The 25,467-nt window shown below is 49.4% G+C and overlaps 1 protein-coding gene across 1 annotated transcript in view; it reads left to right on the top strand.

The window, feature by feature from the left end:
- The first annotated feature begins 7,395 nt into the window (after window positions 1–7,395).
- The window catches only part of SLC45A4 (solute carrier family 45 member 4), a 47,240-nt gene continuing 29,168 nt past the window's right edge, over window positions 7,396–25,467 (top strand). The window contains exon 1 of the mRNA XM_017962376.3: window positions 7,396–8,035. Coding sequence (XP_017817865.1) covers window positions 7,795–8,035 — 241 coding nt within the window. The 5' untranslated portion in view covers window positions 7,396–7,794. The remainder of the gene's footprint in view (window positions 8,036–25,467) is intronic.

The raw sequence follows: 25,467 nt of genomic DNA, 5'->3' as shown, positions 1-25,467 counted from the left end.
TAGGAGAAAACGTGGAAGACCGTGGAAGGGCTGCTTTTAAGTTCTCCCCAAAGGCGCTAGGGAGGACGTGGACAGGTGCAGGAGCACTGTTGTTCTTGGAGAGAACAACTCAGCAGCCTGAGGATATCGGCTCCCCCCAGGCTAGTTTATAACATTAATGGAATCTCAATAAAAATACCAACAAAGACTTTTTTCCCAGAGCGAATCAGTCTGTTCTTAAAGTTCATAAAGTTCATGTGCTCATGAAGTTCTTGGCAATAAACATGAGAGAATTAGTAGGACAGCGCTGATGGGGGAGAAGCAGCAACATCAGGACCCTCCCCTCCCCCAGCAGAGGTCGAGATGTCCCGACAGCCTCTCTGCCTCCCGCAGGTAGGTAGACAGGCACATGGGTGGGGCAGATTGCAGCCTTGAGAAACGGAGACGTGCACGTCGACATTTGGTGTGTGCAAAAGAGCAGTCCCAGGGCTGGCAGTGGACTCTCAGATCAATCATACTGCGACACCCAGAGGGCCACTGGGAGACGCAAAGTGGCTGCTAACTCACACCACACTCGAGCATATGGATCTGAGGCCTCACAGGCGCCCGCACATCGTCGTCCACTGGCTAGTTTTTTTCTGGGTTGTATTTTTTTAGTAGACTGTTACGGGGATTTCACCGTGTTCGCCAGGCATGGTCTTGATCTCCTGACCTCGTGATCCGACCCTGTCTCGGACCTTTCCCAAAGTGCTGCGGATTACAGGCTTGAGCCACCGCGTCCTTCGGCCTTCTTTCTTTCACTTTCGAGACGGAGTGCTCATGCTGGTGTCACCCAGGCTGGAGTACGTGGAGGCCACTAGTTCTCGGCTCACAGTGGCAACCTGCTGCCTCCCAGGTCACCATGGCAATTCTCCTGTTTGCGGCCTCCCTGCAGTTCCACCCGCTGGGATTATTCAGGCACTGACTAGCTGACCATGCCCAGCTAATTTTTGTTTTTTTTTTTCTTTCTTTAAGTAGAGATGGCATTTCACCATGCTGACCAGGATGATCTTGATCTCCTGATCTCGTGATTCACCTGCCTCAGCCTCCCAAAGTGCTGGAATTACAGGCGTGAGTCACTGCACCCGGCCATGACCCTTGATTCTAAGTACAACACTTAAACTTTATTTTTAAATTATTTCCTGACTTCTCCTAAAATGCTTACAGAATCCCCAGGGCTTTGCAGAAATAAAATGTTTGGAAGCACCAGCTGCACCAGGTGGCATCCTGCTGTGAGCTGTTGGGTGTTGTCTCCAAGATACTCACCTTGAAAACTGGGTTAGTCCAATGGGTGCATATCCTTGAGGAAATTAAGGTTGGTTAACATGAGGTGATGTTGTTGTAATGGCTAATTTAGCGTTGTTAAGATTACTGTTTGGACAGTTGCCTCAACTTTGCCTGTTTTTAGAAGCTCGGAAGCTTGCATTGGTGTTGACACCCTAGGTTGATGACATTCCTTGGATAAGTTCATGAAGGTGTGAGACATTTGGTAGATTTTTGTACTTACTGCTACTTTAAACAAAGTCAAGATGTCTAAAGATATTTGTTGTTTTCATCAATATAGATGCCAGTGAAGTCACCTGTGTAAAATCCGTGTACTGTGCCCCTGCCTCTGCCCTGCTTGAGGAAGGCAAGCCAGCTGTGTTCATGCGTAGGCTACTTGCGTAACAGGTGACACCCGTGCCATGCTCATGCTGTTTCATGAGGACTTCAGGGAGGCATGAGCCGGTGGCTGGTCACCCGGAGCACCTGGGCATAACTTGAGCATATAAAATAGTTTCCTTAGAGACTGGTGGGGTGGGGAGTGGTTTTCCAGTGCAGACACCCCATAGTACCTATCAACTGATCAGCCTTATTCGTTCATTTGCTTCATTTGTTCATTTAACAAGCCTCATCGAGCTCTTACTGTGTGGCTGGAAATGGTGCATGTGGAAGGGAAAGCCCAGGTTCAAGAAGGATGGACATTGCCCACTGGGGACTGATGCTGGGAGATCTGGGGACAGATGAAAGCAGGGGATGGGGGTCTCTTGAGGGGGCTTCTCTCACTGCCTGGCAGGGTTTGGCCATCCACCAGTAGCTGTCATAATCCCTTGTGCAAGATGGGGATCACCCATTCTAAAGGGGTCCAGTGAGCCCTGAGAAGAGTCTCTCAGACTGGGGTGGTTGAGCTGAAGGTGGGAAGGGCAAGAGGTAGAGATGCATGGCCGGCGGCATGGGCAGAGCCAGGCTCAGCGGAGAGACTGAAGGGAGCAGGCTGGCGGAGAGGCAGCCTGCTCCGAAGGGTGATCCCTCGACCGATGGGCAGCACTGCCCAGGCATGGTTCTAGAGCTAGGGGGCCTGATGTGGGGCCTGGGTGCATGGCTGAACGTGCAGCGCCGTGCCTGGCAGGCTGGGTCAGCAGTCCCCCAAGGTGTGAAGCCGTCGTGCTGGCCCCTCAGCCTGCTGAGCAGCGGTGTCTGGCGGCTCGCCCTGACCGTAGCCATGCAGATGCTCTGGCGGTGTGAGCTAGACGCCTTTCCCACCCAGCGGCTGGTCTCCCTCCTTTTCATCTTCTCTTTGAAAGGTCAGTTTTACACCGGTTGTTAGAAGTTTGGTAGGAAAGCCCCAACATTTCAGAGGAACTCCAGTGAGGCAGCTGACTCTCCATGTCAAGGGAGCCACTCCTGCGCCACTCTGTCCTTCTGTGGATTTGCGACTCTGTTACTAAGAACACAGGGCCTCTGCTCCCTGAAGGCTTAGTTTTGTGAAATCCTCAGCTATTCCCAGGCAAAAGATTCTTGTTTTAGAATCTCTTTAAAAAAGAAGATAAAGTCTCACCGTGTCTCGCAGACTGGAGTGCAGTGGCATAATTGTACCTTACTTCAGCCTGGAACTCCTGGGCTCACACAATCCTCCTGCCTCCGTCTCCTGAGTAGATGGGACTATAGGCACATGCCATCACATCTGGCTAATTAAAAATAATAATAATTATTATAATAGAGATGGGGTCTTGCTGTGTTGCCCAGGCTGGTCTTCAGCTCCTGGGCTCAAGCGATCCTCCTGCCTCAGCGTCTAGAGTAGCTGGGATCACAGGTATGCACCACCATGCTAATCTTTGAAAAAAGGGTCTGACTCTGTTGCACAGGCCGAATGAATCTTTAGCTGATCCCTAAGACCTTTTGGTGGTCATCCTTGTGGCCCCAAGGTTGAAGTCCATGCTCCACACGGGAGGCCGATGGTTGCCTGGGGCTTTTCTGTGTGGCTCATCAGTGATTCTTACGCAACCTGCTCTTTGCAGACAAGGTGCTGAGAAATACCACTGGCTGGGGCGCAGCTGAGCTGCCTGGGAAAGGAATGGCCTGCAGCGTTGCTGCCTCGGGTCGTCTCGGCCACGGGAGTGTGTTCCGTGCGTTTTCCAGTTCTGCTTTAAGTCAGGACCAGACGGTTTAGGTGGCACGGAGCAGAGTGAGGCTGAGGGGTGCGGGAGCCAAACAGGGCTCCACCATTGCCTTCTTTCCTGTTAAACAGAGAGGCTCCGGCGACTTCCTGACCCTAGGCCAGGCCGGAGGGCAGCAAACTGACCTGGGGGCCAGATCCGGTGCAGAGCTGGGATTTATAAGAATGACCAGCAAGCTAAGAATGGGTGTTGTGTTTTTAAAGGATTGTTTAAAAAAAAAGAAGAAGAAACAAGAAAGGAGAATGTGCAACAGAGACCGTCTGTGGCCCGAAATCCCTGAAATGTTCATCATCCAGCTTTACAGAGAAAGCTTCAGTGTCTGGTCTTGATGATGGACTCAGAATGGAATAATCAAGGGTTGAAGCATTTTTAAAGAAAACCTTTTTCCTATTTAGTAATAACCCTAGAACACAGCGTCTCCCTTTGGTGCTGTTGACATTCTGGGCCGGGGCCTTCTCTGCTGGAGGCTGTTCTGTGCACTGTGGTGAGTTGAGCGGCATCCCTGGTCTCCGCCTGTAAGACGTCAGTAGTGTCCCCTCCTCCCCCTGTTGTCGCAATCAGAGATGTCTCGAGTCATTGCCAAGTGTCCCTGGAGGGTGCAGAGTTGCCCCCGGTTGAGAATCGCTACCTTCAAATAATTCATATATTACTTTATTACAGACATTTATTGCCTAACTGTCAGCTTTTACTGAAATGACTCTTAGGAACAGAGACTGCTTCACTTCAGGCACAAGTCTCTGAGGACACCGCAATGGGACAAAGGGCCAATTGAGCAGAAGTGCAGGGTCTGATGTTTATAATTAAGTCATTAGGATTTCTTAGAAAACTAATTGCTTTTGTTCCTGCTCAAAACCCAGCTGATGTGTTCAGTCTTTGCAGACGTGTCTGGGTGTTATTTCTTCTCACAAAAATGCCTCCTCTTACCTGGTGGAAGAAAGCAGTTAAAATCATTGACCCTATTCTGGTACAAGATTGACAGACTGAAAACAGGGAAAATCGTGACATTTTCTGTTAGGAATGATTCCAAAAAGGTGGGGGCGGAACAAGAATAGCAGAATGTTGGTCCTTGTTAAACCTGATGGTTTCTTATACTATTCTGTTTACTTTGTGTATGTTGGAAATAGTTCTGGCTGGGCATAGTGGCCCACGCCTGTAATCCCAGACTTTGGGAGGAAGAGGCAGGTGGATCACGAGGTCAGGAGATCGAGACCATCCTGGCCAACATGGTGAAACCCTGTCTCTACTAAAAATACAAAAATTAGCCGGGTGTGGTGGCGCACGCCTGTAATCCCAGCTACTCGGGAGGCTGAGGCGGGAGAATCGCTTGAACCCGGGAGGCAGAGGTTGCAGTGAGCCAAGATTGCGCCACCGCACTCCAGCCTGGGCAACAGAGCAAGACTGTCTCAAAAAAAAAAAAAAGTTCCATGACAGAGTTTCTTGAAAAAATATTGCGGTAAGGTGACAGTTTGGAAACTCTTGTTTTAATTGAGGTGTTTCTGTGGTAGAGGACATTTGGCAAACTTGAAAGAATTCTCAGATAAGGGCTGTCGTGTGGAATTGTAGCGACGTTCGGGGGACGTAAGAAGCAAACACATAGGTAGCACTGCTTGAGCCTTTGGTTCTGAAGGAATTAGTAGGCATTCTGGTTTCCGCTGCGGCGTGAAAGAAGATGTAGGGAAGAGCTGGAACGGAAGAGCCAGGCGCACTGCTTCCTTAGGTGCTGTACGGAACCTCCCGTACAGAGAGCCCTCTGCCTCCTGGGACCCCCGCGCTGGGGACCCACCTTCTCTGTCGAGGCTGCGTGAGAGAGGAGCCAAGTGAAGACGGCACCTCGAGGTTTCTGGTCTCTGGGGAGAAAGAGAGGAGCTAATTAAGACCACCTTTGGTTCGGTGGAAATTAATGAGAAATACTTTTATTGAAACCGGTTGTTGGAAAAATTCTCAGTAAGATATTGGCCCATAGACCGGGTGCGGTGGCTCATGCCTGAAATCCCAGCACTTTGGGAGGCTGAGGCAGGCGGATCTCGGGGTCAGGAAATCGAGACCATCCTGGCAAACACAGTAAAATCCCATCTCTACTAAAAATACAAAAAAATTAGCTGGGTGTGGTGGCGGGCGCCTGTAGTCCCAGCTACTCAGGAGGCTGAGGCAGGAGAATGGTGTGAACCCGGGAGGCGGAGCTTGCAGTGAGCCAAGATCGCGCCACTGCACTCCAGCCTGGGAGACAGAGCAAGACTCTGTCTGAAAAAATAAAAAAATAAAAAATAAAAAAAAGATACTGGCCCATAGACCTACCTTCATATAACCTTGAACACCATTTAGGTATGTTTTCAGGGGCTCTTTCTTTCTGGCACTTCAATTGAACTGAACCCGGTGTCTGGAGACCTAACTCCAGAAGTTCTGAACTTGGGGTGTTCCACATCCCCGATCTTATCTCACCTGTGGAGAGATTGGCCTCATTTCCTCAAACATGTCCAAGGCAGCATTTCCAGTTGGCTTATTTCTGCTTTATTGTATGTGTTTGTCCAGGTGGAGAATTTGTCACCAAGCTGGGTTTGTCACTGGAGGCGGGGTGGTGGAAACGCGAGGGTTGCGGTGATAGGGTTCCACAGACCCTAGCAAAGCTGCGTGTGGGTTGGAAGTCTCCGAACCCGTAGGTACCATAGTCAGAGTTTGGCACATACGTGCATTTTTTTCTGAAGAGAAGGTCTGTAATTTCATTTTATTACCAAGAGGTTTTATAACCTAAAGGCCAATATCACAGGGTTCCAGGTGCCTTTGGGTAGATTTCGAACTCCCTGCTGGACAGGGAATCATGCTATCCTCATTCCATCCAGCCTCCTACTACTTTTAATTTTTCTTTTTTTTTTTTTTTTTGAGACAGGGTCTCTGTCACCCAGGCTGGAGTGCAGTGGTGCGATCTTGGCTTACTGCAGTCTCCGCCTCCCGGGTTCAAGTGATTCTCCTGCCTCAGCCTCTGGAGTAGCTGGTATTACAGGCGCCCGCCACCATGCCTGGCTAATTTTTGTATTTTTAGTAGAGACCGGGTTTCACCATGTTGCCCAAGCAGGTCTCAAGCTCCTGACCTCAGGTGATCCACCTGCCTCAGCCCCCCAAAGTGCTGGGATTACAGACGTGAGCCACCGCGCCCAGCCTGCTTTTTGTTTTTCATTTCCACCTGTCCAGGCAGGGTCTAAAGTTTCCCTTTTTGGCTGGGCACAGTGGCTCATGCTTGTAAATCCCAGTGCTTTGGGAGGCTGAGGCAGGGGAGATCGCTTGAGCTCAGGAGTTGGATACCAGCCTGGGCAATATAGTGGGGACCTTAGAAAAATTAGCTGGGTGTAGTGGTGCACACCTGTAGTCCCAGCTACTTGGGAGGATGAGGTGGGAGATCACTTGAGCTCAGGAGTTTGAGGCTGCGCACTCCACACTCCAGCCTGGGCAACAGAGTGAGACCTTGTCTCTAACAAATTAGACTTTTTTAAACAAAAGTTTAACCTTTTGATTCTCTTTTTCCTACCTTCCCCACTTTTCCCTTCACCTCCTTACTTCCCTCTCATGATATCTGCAGCCAAAGGGCGTCGCCAGCCGCCTCCAGCCTGCTGGAATAGTTACGTGCTGTGGTACACGGGGTGGACGATATTGTTACTGGCCAAAGGGTGAATATTTCTAGCGTTTTTCTCTGTCTGCTCTTTGATCCTGCTTTCCTTGATTGCCCCACCTTTGTCCTTCCCCAGGATTCACTTCCACATGAGAAAATGTTTTTCGAGAACGTAGGTTTGGTTGTTTGCACGGACGTACCCAGAGTGAGTGGCAGAGAGGCGTGTGATCTCGGGGCAGGTCCTTGGGGCACACAGCTTGCTCGGGGGTCAGGCGGCGCTCCACAGGGCCATCTGCTGGCCGCCCCTGACTCTGGCCGGGTTGTTTTCCTGTTTTGCAGATCATCCAGTCACTCGATGGGGATTACCAGCGGAACACCTGTTTGTGTCACCTTCCCACCTCTCTGTAGCAAGAAAATTCACTTCAGCACCTCTTCAGTAATAATGATGAAACTGGTATTAACTGAATGGCAATTATGGATTTTTAACTCTAATTCACAGTAAACCAGCAAGCCATATGTTTAAAATCCAACCAAAAATCGTTGTGTGTTGCTGCATGTCTCATACCATTGTGAGAAGTTGTGAGACACCCACCTGTGCAAAGAGGAATGTAAGTGTTACTTGCCCGAGGAACACAACCGAAGCAGAAAGAGAAGACGTCTTATTTATCATTACAGATAGATGAAAGCATTATTTATATAGATAGAATATATAGATAAATATATATATTTTTGGTGGTAATGAAAATGGCTCCGCAGAATGCCGACCCGGAATCTATGCAAGTTCAAGAGTTATCCGTGCCCCTGCCGGACCCACAGAAAGCCGGAGGCGCAGAGGCCGAGAACTGCGAGACCATCAGCGAGGGGTCCATAGACCGAATCCCCGTGCGCCTGTGGGTGATGCACGGGGCGGTGATGTTTGGCAGGGAGTTCTGTTACGCCATGGAAACCGCTCTGGTCACACCAATACTGTTGCAGATTGGTAAGTCTCCTCCCCGTCTGTGCGCAGTGTACGCTGAGTGGAGTGCTAGCGGACTGGGCGTGGCTCTGATCCTCTGGAGGTGGAGGATGGCATGTCCTGGAGAACCCCGGGCACAGAAGTCTTGGTCTCCTCTCCCTTCAGCCTGCCCTGATGCTGGTTTTCTTCTCCTGTTTTTAGCCAGGTTTGGGGAGGAACGATCTTCGTATGTTGACGCTGAATTACAGTTTTGGCAAAGTAGCTGAGTGTCTGGGGCAGATTGGCACTGATACATACTGACTCTCAGCCGGGGCCCATCTCCCCTGCTGTCCCTGCCAGGGCACAGTGAACGATGAGCAAAGGGTAGGGTCGCCAGCACTGACAGTCACTGGCTGTGTCATGCAGGCGAATTTGGGAGACCCTCTGTGCCACACTCTGATTCTTCGTGTGTAAAGTGATTGCAATCGCACACCAACCCAAAGAGGGTCCCGGGTGTGCTTAGAACAGTGCCTGGCTGTGGGAGACACTGAAAGATGCTGTCATCTTATCATTGTTGCTGTTGACTTGAATCCAAGGTTATTGTGGACGGTAGATGGCTCAGTGACAGGCATTTCCAAAAGCATGAAAATTCACAGATGAGCATGCAGGTGGGCATGAAAGCACGGAAATTCACAGACACGCACAGGTGGGCGTGAAAACACGGAAATTCACAGAGACACGCAGATGGGTGTTAGAACACGGAAATTCACAGACACACGCAGGTGGGTAGTGAGAACACGGAAATTCACAGACACACTCAGGTGGGCATGAGAACACGGAAATTCACAGACAACGTGCAGGTGGGCGTGAGAACACGGAAATTCACAGAGACATGCACAGGTGGGCGTGAAAACACGGAAATTCACAGAGACACGCAGATGGGTGTTAGAACACGGAAATTCACAGACACACAGGTGGGCATGAGAACACGGAAATTCACAGACACACGTGCAGGTGGGCGTGAGAACACGGAAATTCACAGAGACACGCACAGGTGGGTGTGAGAACACGGAAATTCACAAACACGCGCAGGTGGGCATGAAAACACAGAAATTCGGACTCACAGATGTGCAAGATATGTTTCTTCCAGATTACTGGGCAAGAGAGCGGGGACCCTGTAGGGAGTCCCCACGGGGAGTGTCTTGGGCCCGAAAAGTTTTGTCAGAATGTTTAGTTTTCCTTATGATCTAAGGAAGTTTTGAAATCTGTCATTTTCCAAACCCTTAGCCATATAAGGTGTCTGGGTAAGAGGCAGACAATTTAGAAGCATCAGTTTTATTCTAGAATTCCACATGTTGCACAGTAAAGTATTTTTAAGCCTACTTATTTTGGTGGTTTTAGGGATGTTTGTTGGTACAAACATAATAAAGTGTTTCTTGTTCCGTGAGCGCTCACTCAGCCTCGCTGCAGTGCGGCTCCCTCGGTTACGTGCACGGATCTGACTCCAGCATGAAATTGTAGCATTTTCTCCCCCTGTGTGCGGGGCAGCCCTGCTGGCATCGGCACCAACTTCCTATCACCCTGCCGTGGAGCTGATGCTCATTATTACCGAAATCACAGGAGATACTGTGTCCATCCCTCGATCTTGTCGCTTAATACATTAATGAAAAAGCACTCATCTTACTTTTCCAGTGCTTCCATTATTGCATTTCAGCGTGCTTTTCCGTTTGCAGTCCTGTGTCTTTTTTGATCTTTAAAAACCTTGTTTTGAGAAGGCTTCGTGAGAAGGCCAGAGGACCTGGGGCTCAGACACGGTTAAAGGACTCTTTTCTGGAGGGCTGGGGAGTCGGATGTAGGGGACCGGGTTCAGGTTGCGCTTTCGTTCTCTCTTGTGTGTGTCACTCTGCATTTATTCTGTTTGTGCTCCCTGGGTGCTCATCATATCCTAGGGCATGGAGGGTGAACAGGACCCACATCTGTGGGCTAGGGGGCTTCGCTGTGTGGCAGGGGGGCACTTCGAGAAAGAAAGTGACCCGACCAGCGAGGGAGAGAAACGGGCTGGGCCAGTGTGGGCAGGCCTGTATGGAGAGCAGGGCAAGGGCTCTTGGGCATCACATCCAGAGCCGAGGGAGGGGAGACCTGGATGTGTTCATGGAACTGAAGGACCACTTCTGCGACTAGACCTTAGCCAGAGAGAAGTTGGGTAGCAACTAATTTTACTAAACATTTATTTTGTCCCTTCAGTGTGTAAGGACTTGGCACTGAGGCAATTATGAAAGCATTGTCATAACAAAGCTCAGGCGGTTGGAATTACGAATTGGGCACCATCCTTAAGTTTCTGGACAACGAGTTCTGGTCGTGGTGACAAATACAAAATTTAGAACCTCTGGTTCCTGAGAATGAGTTGATATGATAAAGAGTCATTAGGAACTGCTTTTCCCTAGTTTTCTCTATGGCGGATGATGTGTATTGTGGCTTTAAAAACCTGAATGCTTCCGCAACACCTTGGAATTTTCATACTTTATAGATGGTGGGTCTCAATTTCTATACAGCTTAGCACATTGCGTTGTTTGGTTTTGATTATTACATGAGACTTGCATAGATTTGAGAAAATTTCGGAGGACAAATATAGACGCTCCTCACCTTGCAGCGGGGCTACGTCCCAGTAAACCCATCGTTGAAAATACCTTAAGTTGAAAATGCGTTTAACATACCTACCCCACCGCACGTCATAGCACAGCCTCACCTTTCTTAACCATGCCCAGAACACTCACATCAGGCTGGGCACGCTGGCTCATGCCTGTAATCCCAACACTTTGGGAGGCCGAGGTGGGAGGATCACTTGAGCCCAGGAGTTCAAGACTAGCTAGGGCAACATACTGAAACTCCATGTCTACAAAAAATAAAAAATTAGCTGGGTGTGGTGGTGTACACCTGTAATCACGGCTATTCAGGAGGCTGAGGTGGGAGGATTGCTTGCACCTGGGAGATGGAGGCTACGGTGAGCCATGATCATGCCACTGCACTCCAGCCTGAATGACAGAGTGAGACCCTGTCTCAAAAACAAAACAAAACAAAAAAGAACCACTCACACCAGCCTATAGTTGGGCAAAATCATGTAACACAGAGCCTATTTTATAATAAAGTGTTGAAGATCTCATGTAATTTATTGAATACTGTACTCAAAGTGAAAACCAGTGTGTATGAGGACTCAAAATACGGTTTCCAGTGAATATGTATGGCTTTCACATTAGCATGAAGTTGAACAATCGTAAGTCCAACCGTCATAAGCCCAGGACCTGTCTGCATATGTACTTCACTACACTATATATGTAGTGCATATTAAAGGTAGCTTTCCGAAGTTGCAGGGGTGTCTGTTCCATATAAACCTCCAGAAATGGTGACTGAAATGGGAAGAGTTGTAGTAAGTGGTTAGGCTGTGGCAAACTGACCCTAACCAGATGAAAGTAACCTTTATTGACCCTAAGCACTACATAGTTCACGTAAAACTGTCAGCCCTGGTCTGTGTTCAGCAGGAGAGTAGGAACTGTAAATAGAAGGTATTTTTACAGGTGATAGGAACAGGGCTTTAATGAGTTTGTTCTTAGATGTGCTTAGATTGAGTCCAGACAACAAAAGGCCCAATTTATTTCTCAAGGTTTGACTGAAATTACACTTACAAGGACAACGTAGTGACCCAAGTTTTCCCTGATCGGAGTTGGAGTTTCTTTAAAGAGTTGTCTGCCGTCCGTACCCAGAGATTTGGAAATACTGTTCCCCCAGTCTGGGCAGTTTGACAGTTGGCATGAGATGTCCACAGTAGTGTGGCTGTCGCCATTAGGACCTAGAATATATTCATCACCCCAAGGCTCCCAGTGCCCCCCACATCAGCCACTGCACTGCCCCCAGCCACCACCAACCTGCCTCTGTTGTCATGGTGCTGCCCGTTCTGGAATCGATGTAAATGGAATCACACAGCATATGGTCTGGCTCTTGTCACTTAGCATAATACTTTTCTGATAGATTCATCCATGTTACTGCATGAATCAGTACTTTGCCCCTTTTCAGTGCTGACTAGTGCTCCACTGAATGGACGTGCCGTCATTTGTTTTCATCCATCAGGTGGTAGAGATTTGGGTTGTTTCCATTTTGGAGGCTGTGATAATAAAGCTGCTGTGAACATTGACCTGCAAGGCCCTGTGTGGATGTGTTTCATTTCTCATGAGTGAGTCACTGGGAGTGGCTTGCTGGGTCCAGTGCTTTCCAGGGCGTTGGTACCTCTTGCATTCCTACCGCAGTATAGGAGAGTTCCCATTTCTCCACATCCTCGCCAACACTTAGTGTTGTCAGTCTTTTTAAACTTCATTCATTGAAGTGGGTGTGAGCCATATCTCATTGCAGCTTTAATTTGCATGTGTTTTTTTTGTTTTGTTTGTTTTTTTTAAGATGGGGTCTCACTCCGTCACCCAGGCTGGAGTGCCATGGCACTATCACAACTTACTGCAGCCATGACCTCCTGGGCTCAGCTGATTCTCCCACCTCAGCCTCCCAGGTAGCTGGGACTACAGGTGTGCACCACCACACCCATCCAATTTTTGCATTTTTTGTAGAGATGGGGTTTCACCATGTTGCCCAGGCTGGTTTCAAACTTCTGGGCTCAAGCCATCTGCCCACCTCAGCCTCATCAAGTGCTGTAATTACAGGTGTGAGCTACTGTGCCTAACCTGTGTGTGTGTGTGTGTGTGTATATATATACACACACACATATATATATAAATATATATATATATATATTCTTTTTCTTACACTTTATTGAGACAAGGTTTTGCTATGTCACCCAGGCCAGTCTTGAACTCTTGGACTTACGTGATCCTCCCACCGTGGTATCCCAAAGTGCTAGGGTTACAGGCATGAGCCACTTTGTTTTGTTTGGTTTTGTTTTAACAGGGACTCTGTTTCCCAGGCTGAAACACAGTGGTGTGATCACAGCTCTCTGCAGCCTCAACCTTCCTGGGCTCAAGCGATCCTTCCGCCTCAGCCTCCTGAGTAGCTTGGACTATAGGCACGCACCACCATACCTGGCTAATACTTTAAATTTTTTACGGAGATGGAGTCTCACTATGTTGCCCTGGCTAGTCTAGAACTCCCGTGCTCAAGTGATTCTCCTGCCTCAGTCCCAAAGTGCTGGGGCTATAGGCGTGAACCACTGTGCCAGGCTCCTTGTCATTTTTCTAATGATACCTTTCAGAAAGCAAAAGTTTTAAATTTTGATGAAATTTGGTGTATCAAATATTTTTTTTTGTTCTTTTTCAATTAAGAACTCTTTGTCTGATCTGAAGTCTTTTTAAGAGTTGGGGGGTCTCGCTACATTGCCTGGGCTGGAGTGTAGTACTGTGATCATGGCTCACTGCAGCTTCAACTCCTGGGCCTGAAGTCTTAATGATTTTCTCTTACGTTTCCTTCTAGATTCCTTAATAGTTCTCTCACCTAGGTCTGTGATCCATTTTGAGTTCATTTTTGTATACCATAAGAGTTGAGGGGTTCCCCCTCCATCTGGCACGTGGAAATTGAGTTGTTCCAGCACCATGTGTAAAAAGGCTGTCCTTTCCCATTGAAATCCATGGCGCTCCTGTTGGCATTAACTGACCACCTATATTGTGAATCTGTTTCTAGGCACTATTCTGTTCCTTTGATCTATGTGTCTGTTCTTGATACAATTGATTAATTTCTGTAGTTTTATGGTGCATCTTGAAATTAGGAAATATACCTACCTTTTGAAACTTGTTTTTGGCCAGGCATGGTGACTCACACCTGTAATCCCAGCACTTTGGGAGGCCAAGGCAGGAAGATTGGTTGAACTCAGGCGTTCGAGACCAGCCTAGGCAACACAGCAAGACCTCATTTCTAAAAAAGAAAAAGAAAACTTGTTTTGGCTGTTGTAGGTCTTTCACATTTCCATATAAATTTTAGAATTATCAATTTCTACAAAAAGCCTGCTGGATTTTTACTGGGATTGCGTTGAATCTGTAGAGAATTGACATCTTAATTTTGAGTCCTTCAATCCATGAACATAATAGATCTTCTCGATACATTTAAGTCTTTAATTTCTCTTAGGAATGTTTCGTAATTTTCAGTATGTAGGTCTGTCACATACTTGAAGTATTTCATTGTATCATGTTATTGTAAATGGTACTGCCTTAATTTCCACTTCTGGTTCTTCATCGTTCTGTAGAGTAGTATAGCTGATTTTTATATATTGACCTTATACCTTGCAATCTTGCCAGACTCACTTAGTAGTTCCAGTAACTTTTAATTATAAGACCTGTATTGGTGTTCCTTCTTTCCTGGTATTGGTAATTTGATCAGTCTGGTTAAAGGTTTATCAGTTTTGCTGGTCTCTTCAAAGACTCTGCCTTCAGCTTCATTCGGTTTTTTCTTCTGTTGTTCATTTCGATTCTGTTAATTTATGCTCTTATATTCATTTTGTTTTCTTCTGCTTACTTGGTTTTTTAATTTGCCATTTTTCTAGTTTATTATTTTTCTATTATTAGATGGGGTCTCACTGTGTTGCCCAGGCTGGCTGGACTGAAACTCCTGGGCTCAGGAGATCCTCCCGCCTCAGCCTCCTGAGTAGCTGGGATTGCAGGTGTGTACCACCACAACTGACTACTTTTTCTAGTTTAAGGTCGAGCCTAGAGCATTGGTTTTTTTAGACTTTTCTTTCCTAATAAAATCATTTATTAGAAATGGCTTCATTTCTAATAAATAAAATTGCTGGTACACAGAGGGGTCAGGGAGGAGTATCAAGAGACTGTAAGAGACCCCTGAGATACCCTCTGTGTGACCCCGGTGACCTTCATCCCCTGGTTTTCATGGCCTTGTGCAATCCCTTCCCCTTGAGTAATTCCTGTTAACCAATAGAATATGGCAGCACTGAGGGGATGTGGTCTGATGCGAACGTGTGAGTCCACCTTGCTGGGAGATCCTCTCTGTTGCTGCCTTGGCCTGCACATTTTGATGAATCAAGCTGCTTTCTTGGAAAGACCCATATGGCAAATAACTGAGCAGGAGGCCTCAGCCAACACCCCCAGGGCCGAGGCTGTCGGTCCAGGAGCCTGAGAGAGGCCCCAAGCCAGAGCTACCCCATAGAGCTGTGCCTGGATTCCCGGCCATAGGAGCTGTGTGGCCGTAACTGTCGCTCTGTGCCACTGGATGCTGTGCAGTTTGTTACGCGGCAGCGGGAAACCAGAACACATGCTCAGAATATTCTGGTGGTCAGACTCTTGGACTGCACTGCTTCCCCCTGTATAACTTAGGGTGCATTGGTATCTTTCCCATTGTCTGAATCCTCATCTTGGTAGAAGGGGTACGAAAGTACTGCAGATGAAGCATGTTTGTATTGATAAATATCTCAGCAAAAACCTTAGATGATAACTCGTTTTGAAATATCAAGCAATAGCAAGTCTGCCCTTTCTCTCTTCCCCAGAGAAAACTTTCCCTTTGGAAATCAGCAAACTGGAAGCTGTGAGAAGCAAATTAGCTCCATCTCTGCCATCAGCAGAATCAGTAGAGGAGTTGTTGGAAATCTAGGAGCAGCCAGCTGATGCCTGTGTGTGTGTGCGGTGGCCCTTGATGGCAGTTTCCTAAAGTGATTCACCCTGCACCATCCTTACTCCAGGCAGTGTGCTGTCTTCTGCAGACGTCAGTGGTGACACTGCCTGTGATGCTGCTGGCAGATAGTGCTGCTGCCCCTGGGAGGCCCCTCCCTTCCCCCCGGCAGACAATTCTGCCGCCCCTGGGAGGCCCCTCCCTTCCCCCTGCCCTTGATTCCTGGGCTGAAGGCTGGTCTTTAGGTCTCGTTGCTTCCTCTTACTTCCTCCCATGTGGCCTCCCTGGAGTCCTTGCACCACACACAGTGGGGTTGGGACACGCTGAGGGTCTGTGAGTCCCATCTAGCTCTAAGGGTCCAGCTTTCTCTGAGTGACAGTTGGGAGCTGTCTGCCATCAGGTGACTTTGGTGTGCTCGTGACGCTGAGACCAACTTTTTGGGGTCTCCTGAGAGCCCCTGATGCTCTGGGATTCTGCAGGCTGCCCCCTGGGTCAGCCCCGGGGGAGGCAAGCAGTAAGGGGGGCTCTGGGAACCCTGGACAGAAGAGCAGAAGGCCCATTGTTCGTTTAGTGATGAATTAACACTTTCCTTTATGATGATGATTCAAGTCCTGTTTCTGGTTTCTCTTTCATTTCCATTATTTGCTCAAGTGACAGAAATTTCCTGTCCCTCCCCAAAACGGTGGTGGTGGAGGTAGCAGCAGCCAACAACCCAATGTTGGCTCCTCTTGGAGAATCCAAAAATCGATCGTTTTCCATGTGTGCAGCCTTACTTATCTCTGCAGATACCAGCATCTCGTTTCTTCTGGAAGCGTGTGCAGAGTTAACACATATGATGTGCTTAGAACAGAGCCTGTAATTTTAGCTGTTATTACTGTCATTATTTATTGTTTTTCTCCACTTGGGTTCCTAGTCACCGGCCTTGGTAACTTTCATCGAGGGCCTCCCTCGCACTGTGTGTTGAAAAGTCACTCAGTGGTTCAGTTTGCACCCCATTCATTGCACCCCAGTACAGCCCAGCCTCCACCTCCCCCCCCCCCCAACCCCCACATGTCTTCTTGCTGAATGCACAGGGATGTCCTCATTTCCAGACTCGAGGTTTTCTGGGCCCTGGTGCTGGCCCTGTCTCCATCGCACAGGACTGAGTGGGCCTGGCTTCCGGCTCTGCCTTCCCTCACTCTTTTCCTGTGTGTGTCCTGTCCTGAGCCCTATCGGTGTCACACTGGACAACTCCAGGGTCTGTCACACTCAGTACGTTTGAGAGAGCAGTGCTTTCGAAAATGGTGCTGTGTTGGATTTGATGAAACACAGCCCATCTATCTCCAGGCTAGACTTGTCTCTGCAGCTGTTTACTGCTCACGTCCGCCTGTCCTGGCCCCGCTGCATGCTCCCACTCAACACACTCCACAGTGTGCGCATCTCTTCAGTGTTCACGTTGCTCCAGGACCCCCTGCAGCCCTGTCTTTCCACCCCTTGTTCCTGCAGGATGCCCTCTCCCTCCTAGACGGTGCATCCCCTAAGGACCAGGTCCGACTCACCTTTGTTCCAAACCACGCCCAGCATGGAACAGAGGCTTGCGGGAATGAAGGAATGACTTGCTGATGAAGGGGAAATTGACATGCCTTAGGCGCCTCACATGACCACCGGCCAGAAGCTGATGCATTATATTCCAGAGGAGGCTAGAGGCCATTCTGCCTCCGGCCCAGGCATGGCTGGACTCCATCTGGAACTGCTCACTTGGAGGAGGCACAGGGGAACCTCCTGCAGGCAGGGTAGGGAGGAGGCCTTTCAAACCCAGGTGTTACCAGTCAGCACTGTGGCCAAGACAGAACCTCCTGTGACCTCAGGACGGGCGGAGCGCACCGTGAAGAATCAGGGGCAGTCTCCCAAGTAGCCGAGTTGATTGGGAGGGCAATTGGGTATACAGCTGACCCTTAAGCAAGTCGGGTTAGGGGTGCTGACTCCCTGTGCAGTCAAAAATCCATGTGTATCTTTTGACTTCCCCTAAAACCTGACTACCGATAGCTTCCTGACTGGAAGCCTTACCAATCATGTAAGCAGGCAGTCAACACATCCCTTCTATGTTCTATGTGGTATATGTTTACAGCCAAGTAACCTGAAGAAAACAGAGCTAAGAAAAGTATAAAGAAGAGAAATGTATTTCCTATTCGTTATGTGGAAGTGGACCGTCATAAAGGCCTTCATCCTCATTTTCATGTTGAGTAGGCTGAGGAGGAACAGGGGTGGGTCTTGCTGTCTCGGGTGGCAGAAGCGGGAGAAAATCTGTGTAAGTGACCGGTACAGTTCAAACTCACATTGTTCAAGGGTCAGCTGTATTTAAATTTATTTTTGAGACAGGTCTCTGTCGCCCAGGCTGGAGCACAGTGGTGCGATTACGGCTCACTGCAGCCGTGACCTCCCAGGCTCAAGCTATCCTACTGTCTCGGCCTCCCAAAGTGCTGAGATGGTAGGTGTGAGCCACTGTACCCGGCCTGTATTTAAATCTCGCAAAGTTTCTGGCAAATATCATTTCAGTGTTAGTATGGTTGATGGCAAGTGGTTCTGTTTTTCTGACAGTGGAAGGAATGGGTTTTCCTGTTCTTAAAAACCCTTTCTAGTTTGTGGGAATAAAAACGCCATTGACAAAGATGCCATTGCACTTCCGTGCTTGCCGCAGTGGGGGACTGTGCACCTGGCGGAGCTGCCCTCGGTCACATCCCCACACCACTGTGTAGGCTCGCTCACGCCTCGCCCTCACTCCCACATTGGAGGACCTGCTGAGCCACATGCGGTGTCTTGGGACACAGAAGGCAGACATGGGGTCCCCCGACCTTCCGGCAGCCCGGTGGGGAGAACAGTCATGGAAACAGGTTGCTGCAAGGTGGTGCTCAGAGGGGGTCTGACAGTGTGTGGAGGGACCCCAGAGCAGGAGTAACACTCACAATGCTAGCAGGTTTTTCTGTGGCTCCCAGCAAAGCCTTGGAGGTGGAGCCTCTGTCACCACCCGATAGACGGGTCCTGGCCCTGCCGGCTCCCTACTGCACATGGGCTGGCTTAGCTTTGAAATTCCTGTCACCTCTTGTGAGATTCTACAGCCTCCTGCCACATTTCCTGGCCTGGGATCCACATTCAGGTCCACATTCAGCTTCCTTCGGTGTTTGTATAAACCCAGGATGGTGGTGGGTGGGCTCCCCCGACACGTGGCCTCCAGTCTCGGGCCTGTGCATTGAGGTGCTCGTGGAAGACAATATCTGCCGGCTCTCTTCCCAGCAGCCTGTGAGTGAGGGCAGGGAGTGGCAAGCTGCCTAATGGAGGAGTTTGGCTCAGCGACTTGTCCAGGGTCAGTGTGGGCTTGTTATCTGGGGCACTCATCGATGTACCACGGGAGCTGCGGCAAGCAACGAACCAAGCAACTTTGTATTCTCATGAGACCCTCAGGTTCTTTTTCCCAGCGCTCTCTTGCCTGTTCTTGATAATGGGGGAGTATGGTGTTCTGTCTGATACTGGAGCCTGCATTGCTAATCGCAGCACTTCCCGCACTGGTCTAAACATCCTCTGTGGGAGAACGATGTAGAATTGTCGCAGCCAGGAGCCACGTTCATTCCCGCTGCGGAGGTCACTTGGGCCTGGCTTGTTAGATACCCAGGTTTAAGAAATTTAAAAATCATGATGATTCCAGTACTTACTTACTTTTATTTCTTAAATTCTATCTGTCACATGAGCTGGATTATTTAGAAGACTCTGGGCCTTTCGGTCATCGTCCTGGTCGTCACTGTTAGTTGTGCAGGATTTTGTTTTCCTTTTATGGTGAAGTTTGAGTCTGTGGGTTTTTATTTTCAGTTGCCAGTTGTCCCGTGATCTCAGCTAAATGTGCATATAATGATGGCCGCACTTGGCGGGATGCGCTTCCCTTTTCATCTCATCTGTGCAGGGAGCTTGAGGACAGGCTCCCGGCCACAAGGAGGACTGCCCACTCTTTTCTGTCTGACCTGGAGATTCGGGCAGTCCGCTGTCCATGCGAAGGCCACCGCACACTCCCTTGTCTTGTCCCTGTATGCACCATGACTTCACAGCGGCCATCTCTGTCCCGGCAGGAATGGCCCTGCCCCCCCTTCTTCCTGGCCAGGGTGGGACCTGAATCCTTGATTCCACACAGCCACCTCCTCTTCTGAAGGTGCTCTAGAGCAGAAGCAGTGCTCCCTCCTAGCGCTGCGGGGATTGCTGGGCTCCCAGGCCTGGGAGGAAAGGCTTGGAGGTGGCACAGAAGGCGGTGGGGGTGCCCGGACTGCTGGCTGGCTGTGAAGGGAGAGATAGCCCACCTGTCCCCAGAGGGCCCTGTCAGCACCATCCCGTGAGCAGGTCCTGCCCCACAGAGCCAGCCCACCAGCGGTTCCCAGACCCTCACCCAAAAGGGAAGCTGTTTTTCTTTCTCTTTTTTTTTCTTTGACTGTGTTGTAAAGGATGCAAAGGAACTGTTTTTAAAATACAAATTCTACTTTCTTAAATGGGCAGTGCCTTCACCAAGTTCAGAGTTGAGAAGTTACCATAGGGCAGACTGCAAGGTTTCCGTCCACTCCTGTCCCCCAGGCTCCCATCTCCCTTCTCCAAAGGCAGCAGCATCCCCAGCTTCTACACAGTCGCACCCCAGGCAGGCGTCCTTGGACCTCGCCACTGTCCCCAGAGCAGCTCTTGGAGAACAACAGTGCAGATAAAGCCCCTGGTTCTGCGTCCACCACGTTGCCCATGAACCGTCTGTCGCCCTCCTTGGCTGTGCTGCGCGGCACCCTCCTGGCTGTGCCGCTCCTCCGCCTGCCCGCAGAGCCACTGCTCGCCGCAGCCTGGCCTGTTTGTGACGCTGTGTGTGTTGTGCACTACATTTCCACACCATTTATTGAATGATGCGCTTCTGGAGGAGACTTTTACAGATATGTACATTCTTAGCCCCAGGCTCAGAGTAAAGGAGTTGAGAACACACCCACAAACCGGTGCCGTAGGCCCGCAGCACCACCCTGAAGCGGGGAGAGGGGAAGGGTGTGAAGTGGCCCCGATGTTAGTTGAGACCCAGGAAGATCCTCCCCGTCCCATGGATCCGGGCGGCTGCCCCCGGCTGCCCTCACAGGATGGTCTGGAGGGCAGAGGAGGGCTCTGGGAAGCATCCTGCAGGCCCCGCTCTGCACATCCACGCGCGTCTCCCCTGCAGCACGGCAGGCGATGCGTGTGGCGTCTCAGAGCTGGGATCCAATCACAGTGTCGGGCAGCCAGTTTCTCATTTTACTTATTTATTTTTGAGACAGGGTCTCGCTGTGTCGCCCAGGCTGGAGTGCGGTTGTGTGATCAGGGCACACTACAGCCTCGATCTACCAGGCTCAAGCAATCTCAAGCGATCCTTTCACCTCAACCTCCCGGAGTGCTGGGACGACAGGCACTGTCCCCACCACTGGGCCAAAAGGCATGTTGTGGAACCAGGCTCTCCGCAGCCCTTTGGGAGCCAGCCCCCTGTCTCTGAGTCACGCTCAGTTCCGTCGGAGCACCCTTCCCGCTGGGGTGTGTTGTTCCCATGTAGCCGTTTTCCCTTGGGAAGGAAAAGTCCAGTCTCCCCTCCTGTTGATTGTTTTCTTCTTGGTTCAGGAAGTATACTCAAGGGAAAAGGAAAATCATGTAAAAGAAAAAAGAGGCGTTCTTTGTTGCAGTCTCAGTTTGACTCATGAGTTAGAACTGGATTAACGTGAGAGCCTAACTTCTCTCCACTCGACAAAGATCGTGAGCAATAGAGCATCTGAGAATGAAGAAGTGACGTCTGCAGATTTATTTGGGGGGGAAGTCAGGTTTATTCTTGTCCGTCTCATTCAGGAGGCTGGGCGTGATGACTAAAGCTATGCTCAGTTTATATCTGTCCATTTGTTTAAAACACCAGACTTTCCATTCTTCACTGTCGTTCCGTGTGAATCGAGATTCCTAGGATACGGTTTGTTGTAGCTTGAAGCTCGCCTTTTCTTCCTCTGGGAAAAGTCTACTCTTTAAAAGCCTGCCTCACACAAAACACTGGAAGTTTAAAAAAATACATGAAGTGCTGGTCACTTCCCTCCACTCCCTGGGTTGTGTGGGGCCCTGACCATTTGATGCCGGGTGCTGGTGGGAGCAGGTGTGCAGAGATGACTAGGCCTCAGCCCCACACTGAGTCACCTGCAGAGGCCATGCCCTCCAGAGCCCAGTCTCATGAGCCAAGCCCTTGTTAGGAACTCAGCATGTTGCCTCTAAAACTGGGAGCCTTCTTATGCAACTGACGATAGCTTAGTGTTGAAATCCACCTGAAAACACATCTTTGGCAAGAATTGAGAGACATTCCTACTGTGTTCAGGTGAAAATGCACCTCATGATGCTGTGTGCGTGCGTTTGCATGCGTGTGTGTGTGTGCGTGTGTGTGTGTGCTTTGCTCCTGCACCCTCCTGGAGTAAGCACTTACTTTGCTAAGCAGGTGACTAAGCAGTCAGTTACTTTCTTTCTGCAGGACGTATCTAACTGGGCAACTGTGTGAAACTTGGAAGCTGAGTTGTGTTGCAATTCCCTTGCCTGGGAGGTTGGCAAGTATTTTAATAGTGCACTTCTGCAGTTCAGATACACTCGATGCCTTTCTGGAAGTTCCTGTGTGTGTGATGACACTCTGAAAGGGGTTCAGTAAACCTATTTTGTTTTGTCTGAAAACACCCAGTGACCCAGGGGTGTCTGCAGATACCACACTCTTGGTTTGTTTTCCGATTTTGAAAAACCACACTCAGCACCTAGCTAACCCTAAACAGTTTCCTTTCTGGCAGGAATAATTCCTAAGGGGCATGTTTGCCCCAGTCACGGGGGTCACCCAGCAGGGCTTTGTCACAGCAAGCATCTGGGGACTAGAGTGGACCCTGCAGAAATTCACCGCGTGGCCCAGGCAGCAGCCCTGGCTCATAGCATCCGGGTGGTTGAGATTTTCTCCGTCATGCTTCTGGTCTGATGGTTCTTTCCTCCCCATACTAACTCGGATGAGCTGGAAACTGCTGTTGAGGAACCTGGGGAGACTTTACTAGAAGAGTACCTTGCACTGGGGTTTCCCAGGCGTCCTTCATAGCACCTCCCACAGCCTGGGCTTTCATGGGGCTGCGTGTCTGCAGCTCCTCAGGGCAGGGCAGCCTGCTCTGCCCCCCGCCGGCCTCCTGGCAGCTATACTGTGGGTGCAGGCACCCCACGTCTAGTATCATGCCTGGTATTGGGGAGGGTGCTAAATAACTCTATACTCAAGGGCTCTTCGAAGTTACAGAGTGAGCAGTGTCTCTGTGGGGAGAGGGTGGTGGATGTTGGATGAGGCTGGAGAGCTTGGTGCCTGCTGCCCTCCAGGGGCCAGGGGGAGATGCGGTGGTGGGGGAGACTGTGAATGGCCATAGGTGGATAGACTCAGTGAAAAACTGTGTGATTCCACTCCTAGGAGGGCCCTAGAAGTGTCAGATTCATAGAGACAGAAAGCAGAATGGTGGAGGCTGGAGGAGGAGAGAGGAGTGCATGTTTCGTGGGGACAGAGTTTCAGTTTGGGAAGATGACATCGCTCTGGGGTGAGTGGTGGTGATGGTTGCACAGCAGTCTAAGGGTACTTGCTGCCCCTGAGCTGTGCACTTACAGTGATTAAAAAGGTAAATTCGATGTTGTGTTGTTTGATCACAATATAAATGTGAAAAAAATTGAACGACTTGACAAAGCTAAAAGTTGCATTTCCTGCTGACTGGAGGCTTAAAGCTTGATGGTGACGCAGGCCCAGGCTTGGAGCTGCGACTGCCCACTCTAGTCCAGTGGGAGAGGGTTTGGAGACTTGGGCAGGCGTCTGCTGCCCCGGTGTCCTAGGCATCCACGGTGCAGCACAGGTGGCCTGTGGCCAGCTAGCTGCACACCAGAGGGAGAACCATGTATGTGGGCTGGACAGCATTCCGGAGATCTTGACCAAAATAGTTGAAAAACTTCTTGTGCAAGGATGTTTTGTTTAGACTGGAAGCCTGGATTTCCTTGCATTTCAGATCATTGTATTTTTTAAACAATAAAATGTCAACTATGGTAATTTTTCCCAAAGAGTTACACGCCTATTATTCTTTCATCAAGTACTTACGGAGCACCTACCTGCTAGGTGCTGGGCATCGTGCCCAGGGCTGGAGGTGAAACGGGCAGCCCGAGGCCTCCAGCTCACTTGGAGACACGAGCACGTGACCTGGCGCTCCCAGTTCGGTGAGGTGAGAAGCGTGCTGAGAGGAGACACTGGCCTGCTGTGCACTCGCTCCAGGGATCGTGGAGCACCACGTCCGGGAAGGCGTGGAGGGCGGCAGTGAGGGACACCGTGTGGCTTTGGGGTGAGGGTTGTGATTTTTGCCCTGGAGGCCCTCCAGGTCTGGAGGAGAAATATTAGGAAGGACAGTTAAAATACAAGGCATTACCTGCTCGCTTCTAAAGGTAAGCATGGAGTACAGGGGAACAAGGCAGACGGACACCCAGCGCCACGCAGACAGAAAGAGGGGCTGGAAGCCAGGGGGCACTGTCTCCAAGTTGCAGGGGTGAGTAGGGGTCCGTGAAGTAAGGGTGGCCCTGGGCACAGTCTGGGCTGTGGTGTAGTGGGGAGACCGTGGCATTTATGGAAATGGTGACTAATCTAGCATGGCAGAAGTGTGTGAGCTCAGTGCAGAGTGGTATGACAGGCAGGGAAGGACCACATCACAGGAGGCCTTACATGCCACTCCAGGAAGGTGATTTACAGAGAAACCTGAGCAATTCTGCCCTTTTTCAATATTGTGCATATGAGCAGTGGTAAAGTAACAGTTTTTAAATCCTTTATGGCAAACAATATATCATATTTTGGCAATTTCCAAACTTACTAGATGACTATAATTTTCAAAATCTTAGAACATGGACCATAGACATTTGAATTAAGACCAAAAAAATCAATTATTTCTGCAGAAAAATGATCATTTAACAAAAGCCAAAAGGAAATTAAATATTAACAAAACATCACAAATGTGTTTGAACCGATAGGACTAGATACCAGCTAGCTCAGGGACCGATGGAGGTTCGTGTTAATCTGTGGGGCCATGTGTTAGTGCTGTCTGTGACCAGCCCTCTGCACCCTCATCCACTGGGCACCGCCCAGTGACTCTCTGAGGAAGGGTGCACTGTTCTCAAAGGAATTACTCCATAAATGTTTAATATTTCCCTTAAACATGTATCAAAATAAAGTTAAAGTACAGAAATACGTGGGCTTTTTGTGAAAGGAAGTTTTAGAATAAATACAGCAGTTACTTTGCCCTTAAAAGCAATTAGTATGCAATGTGTCCACCAGCAAGATGCTTCCCAGATGATGGTCATTTTGTCATTTAAAAAAACGGACTATTTAGATCTTACAGAAGATACGTACACGTGTGATTATGTGAGTAGTAAGTTAATAGGATTTGTCTTTGGGTGCAGAATAGGTTGTTCGCCCCCTTTTTAAAGTGAAGCATGGGCTTGGATGTGTAGACATATTTTCTAGCTTATACACGATTTGGGAACGTCACAGAAACATTAAATGTTGAATTGGAAGTAACTGTTAGACACTTAATACCAGAGGATTTAGGTATAGATGTGTTACACAATGGAAGACTTCGGGGAAACTGAGAGTTTGAGTTCCAGTGTGAGGGCGGTCAGGGCTGGGTGAGCGGGAAAGTCTGGGGACAGCTTTTGAGTCCGCATGTTGAGTTAAATATGGCTTGGGAAGCCAGCGCCTGGACTTTCGTGTTAGGGATGAAAGTCATCAGGGACAGTCGGCACTGCAGGCTCTACTCAGGCAGGGGAGAATCCAGGCACTGACTGTAATGTTTTTGTTT

Source organism: Papio anubis, chromosome 8, assembly GCF_008728515.1.
Source record: "Papio anubis isolate 15944 chromosome 8, Panubis1.0, whole genome shotgun sequence".
Lineage (NCBI taxonomy): Eukaryota > Metazoa > Chordata > Mammalia > Primates > Cercopithecidae > Papio > Papio anubis.
Note: the sequence above shows the minus strand (reverse complement) of the source record. Positions and strands in the feature narration are given on the sequence as shown.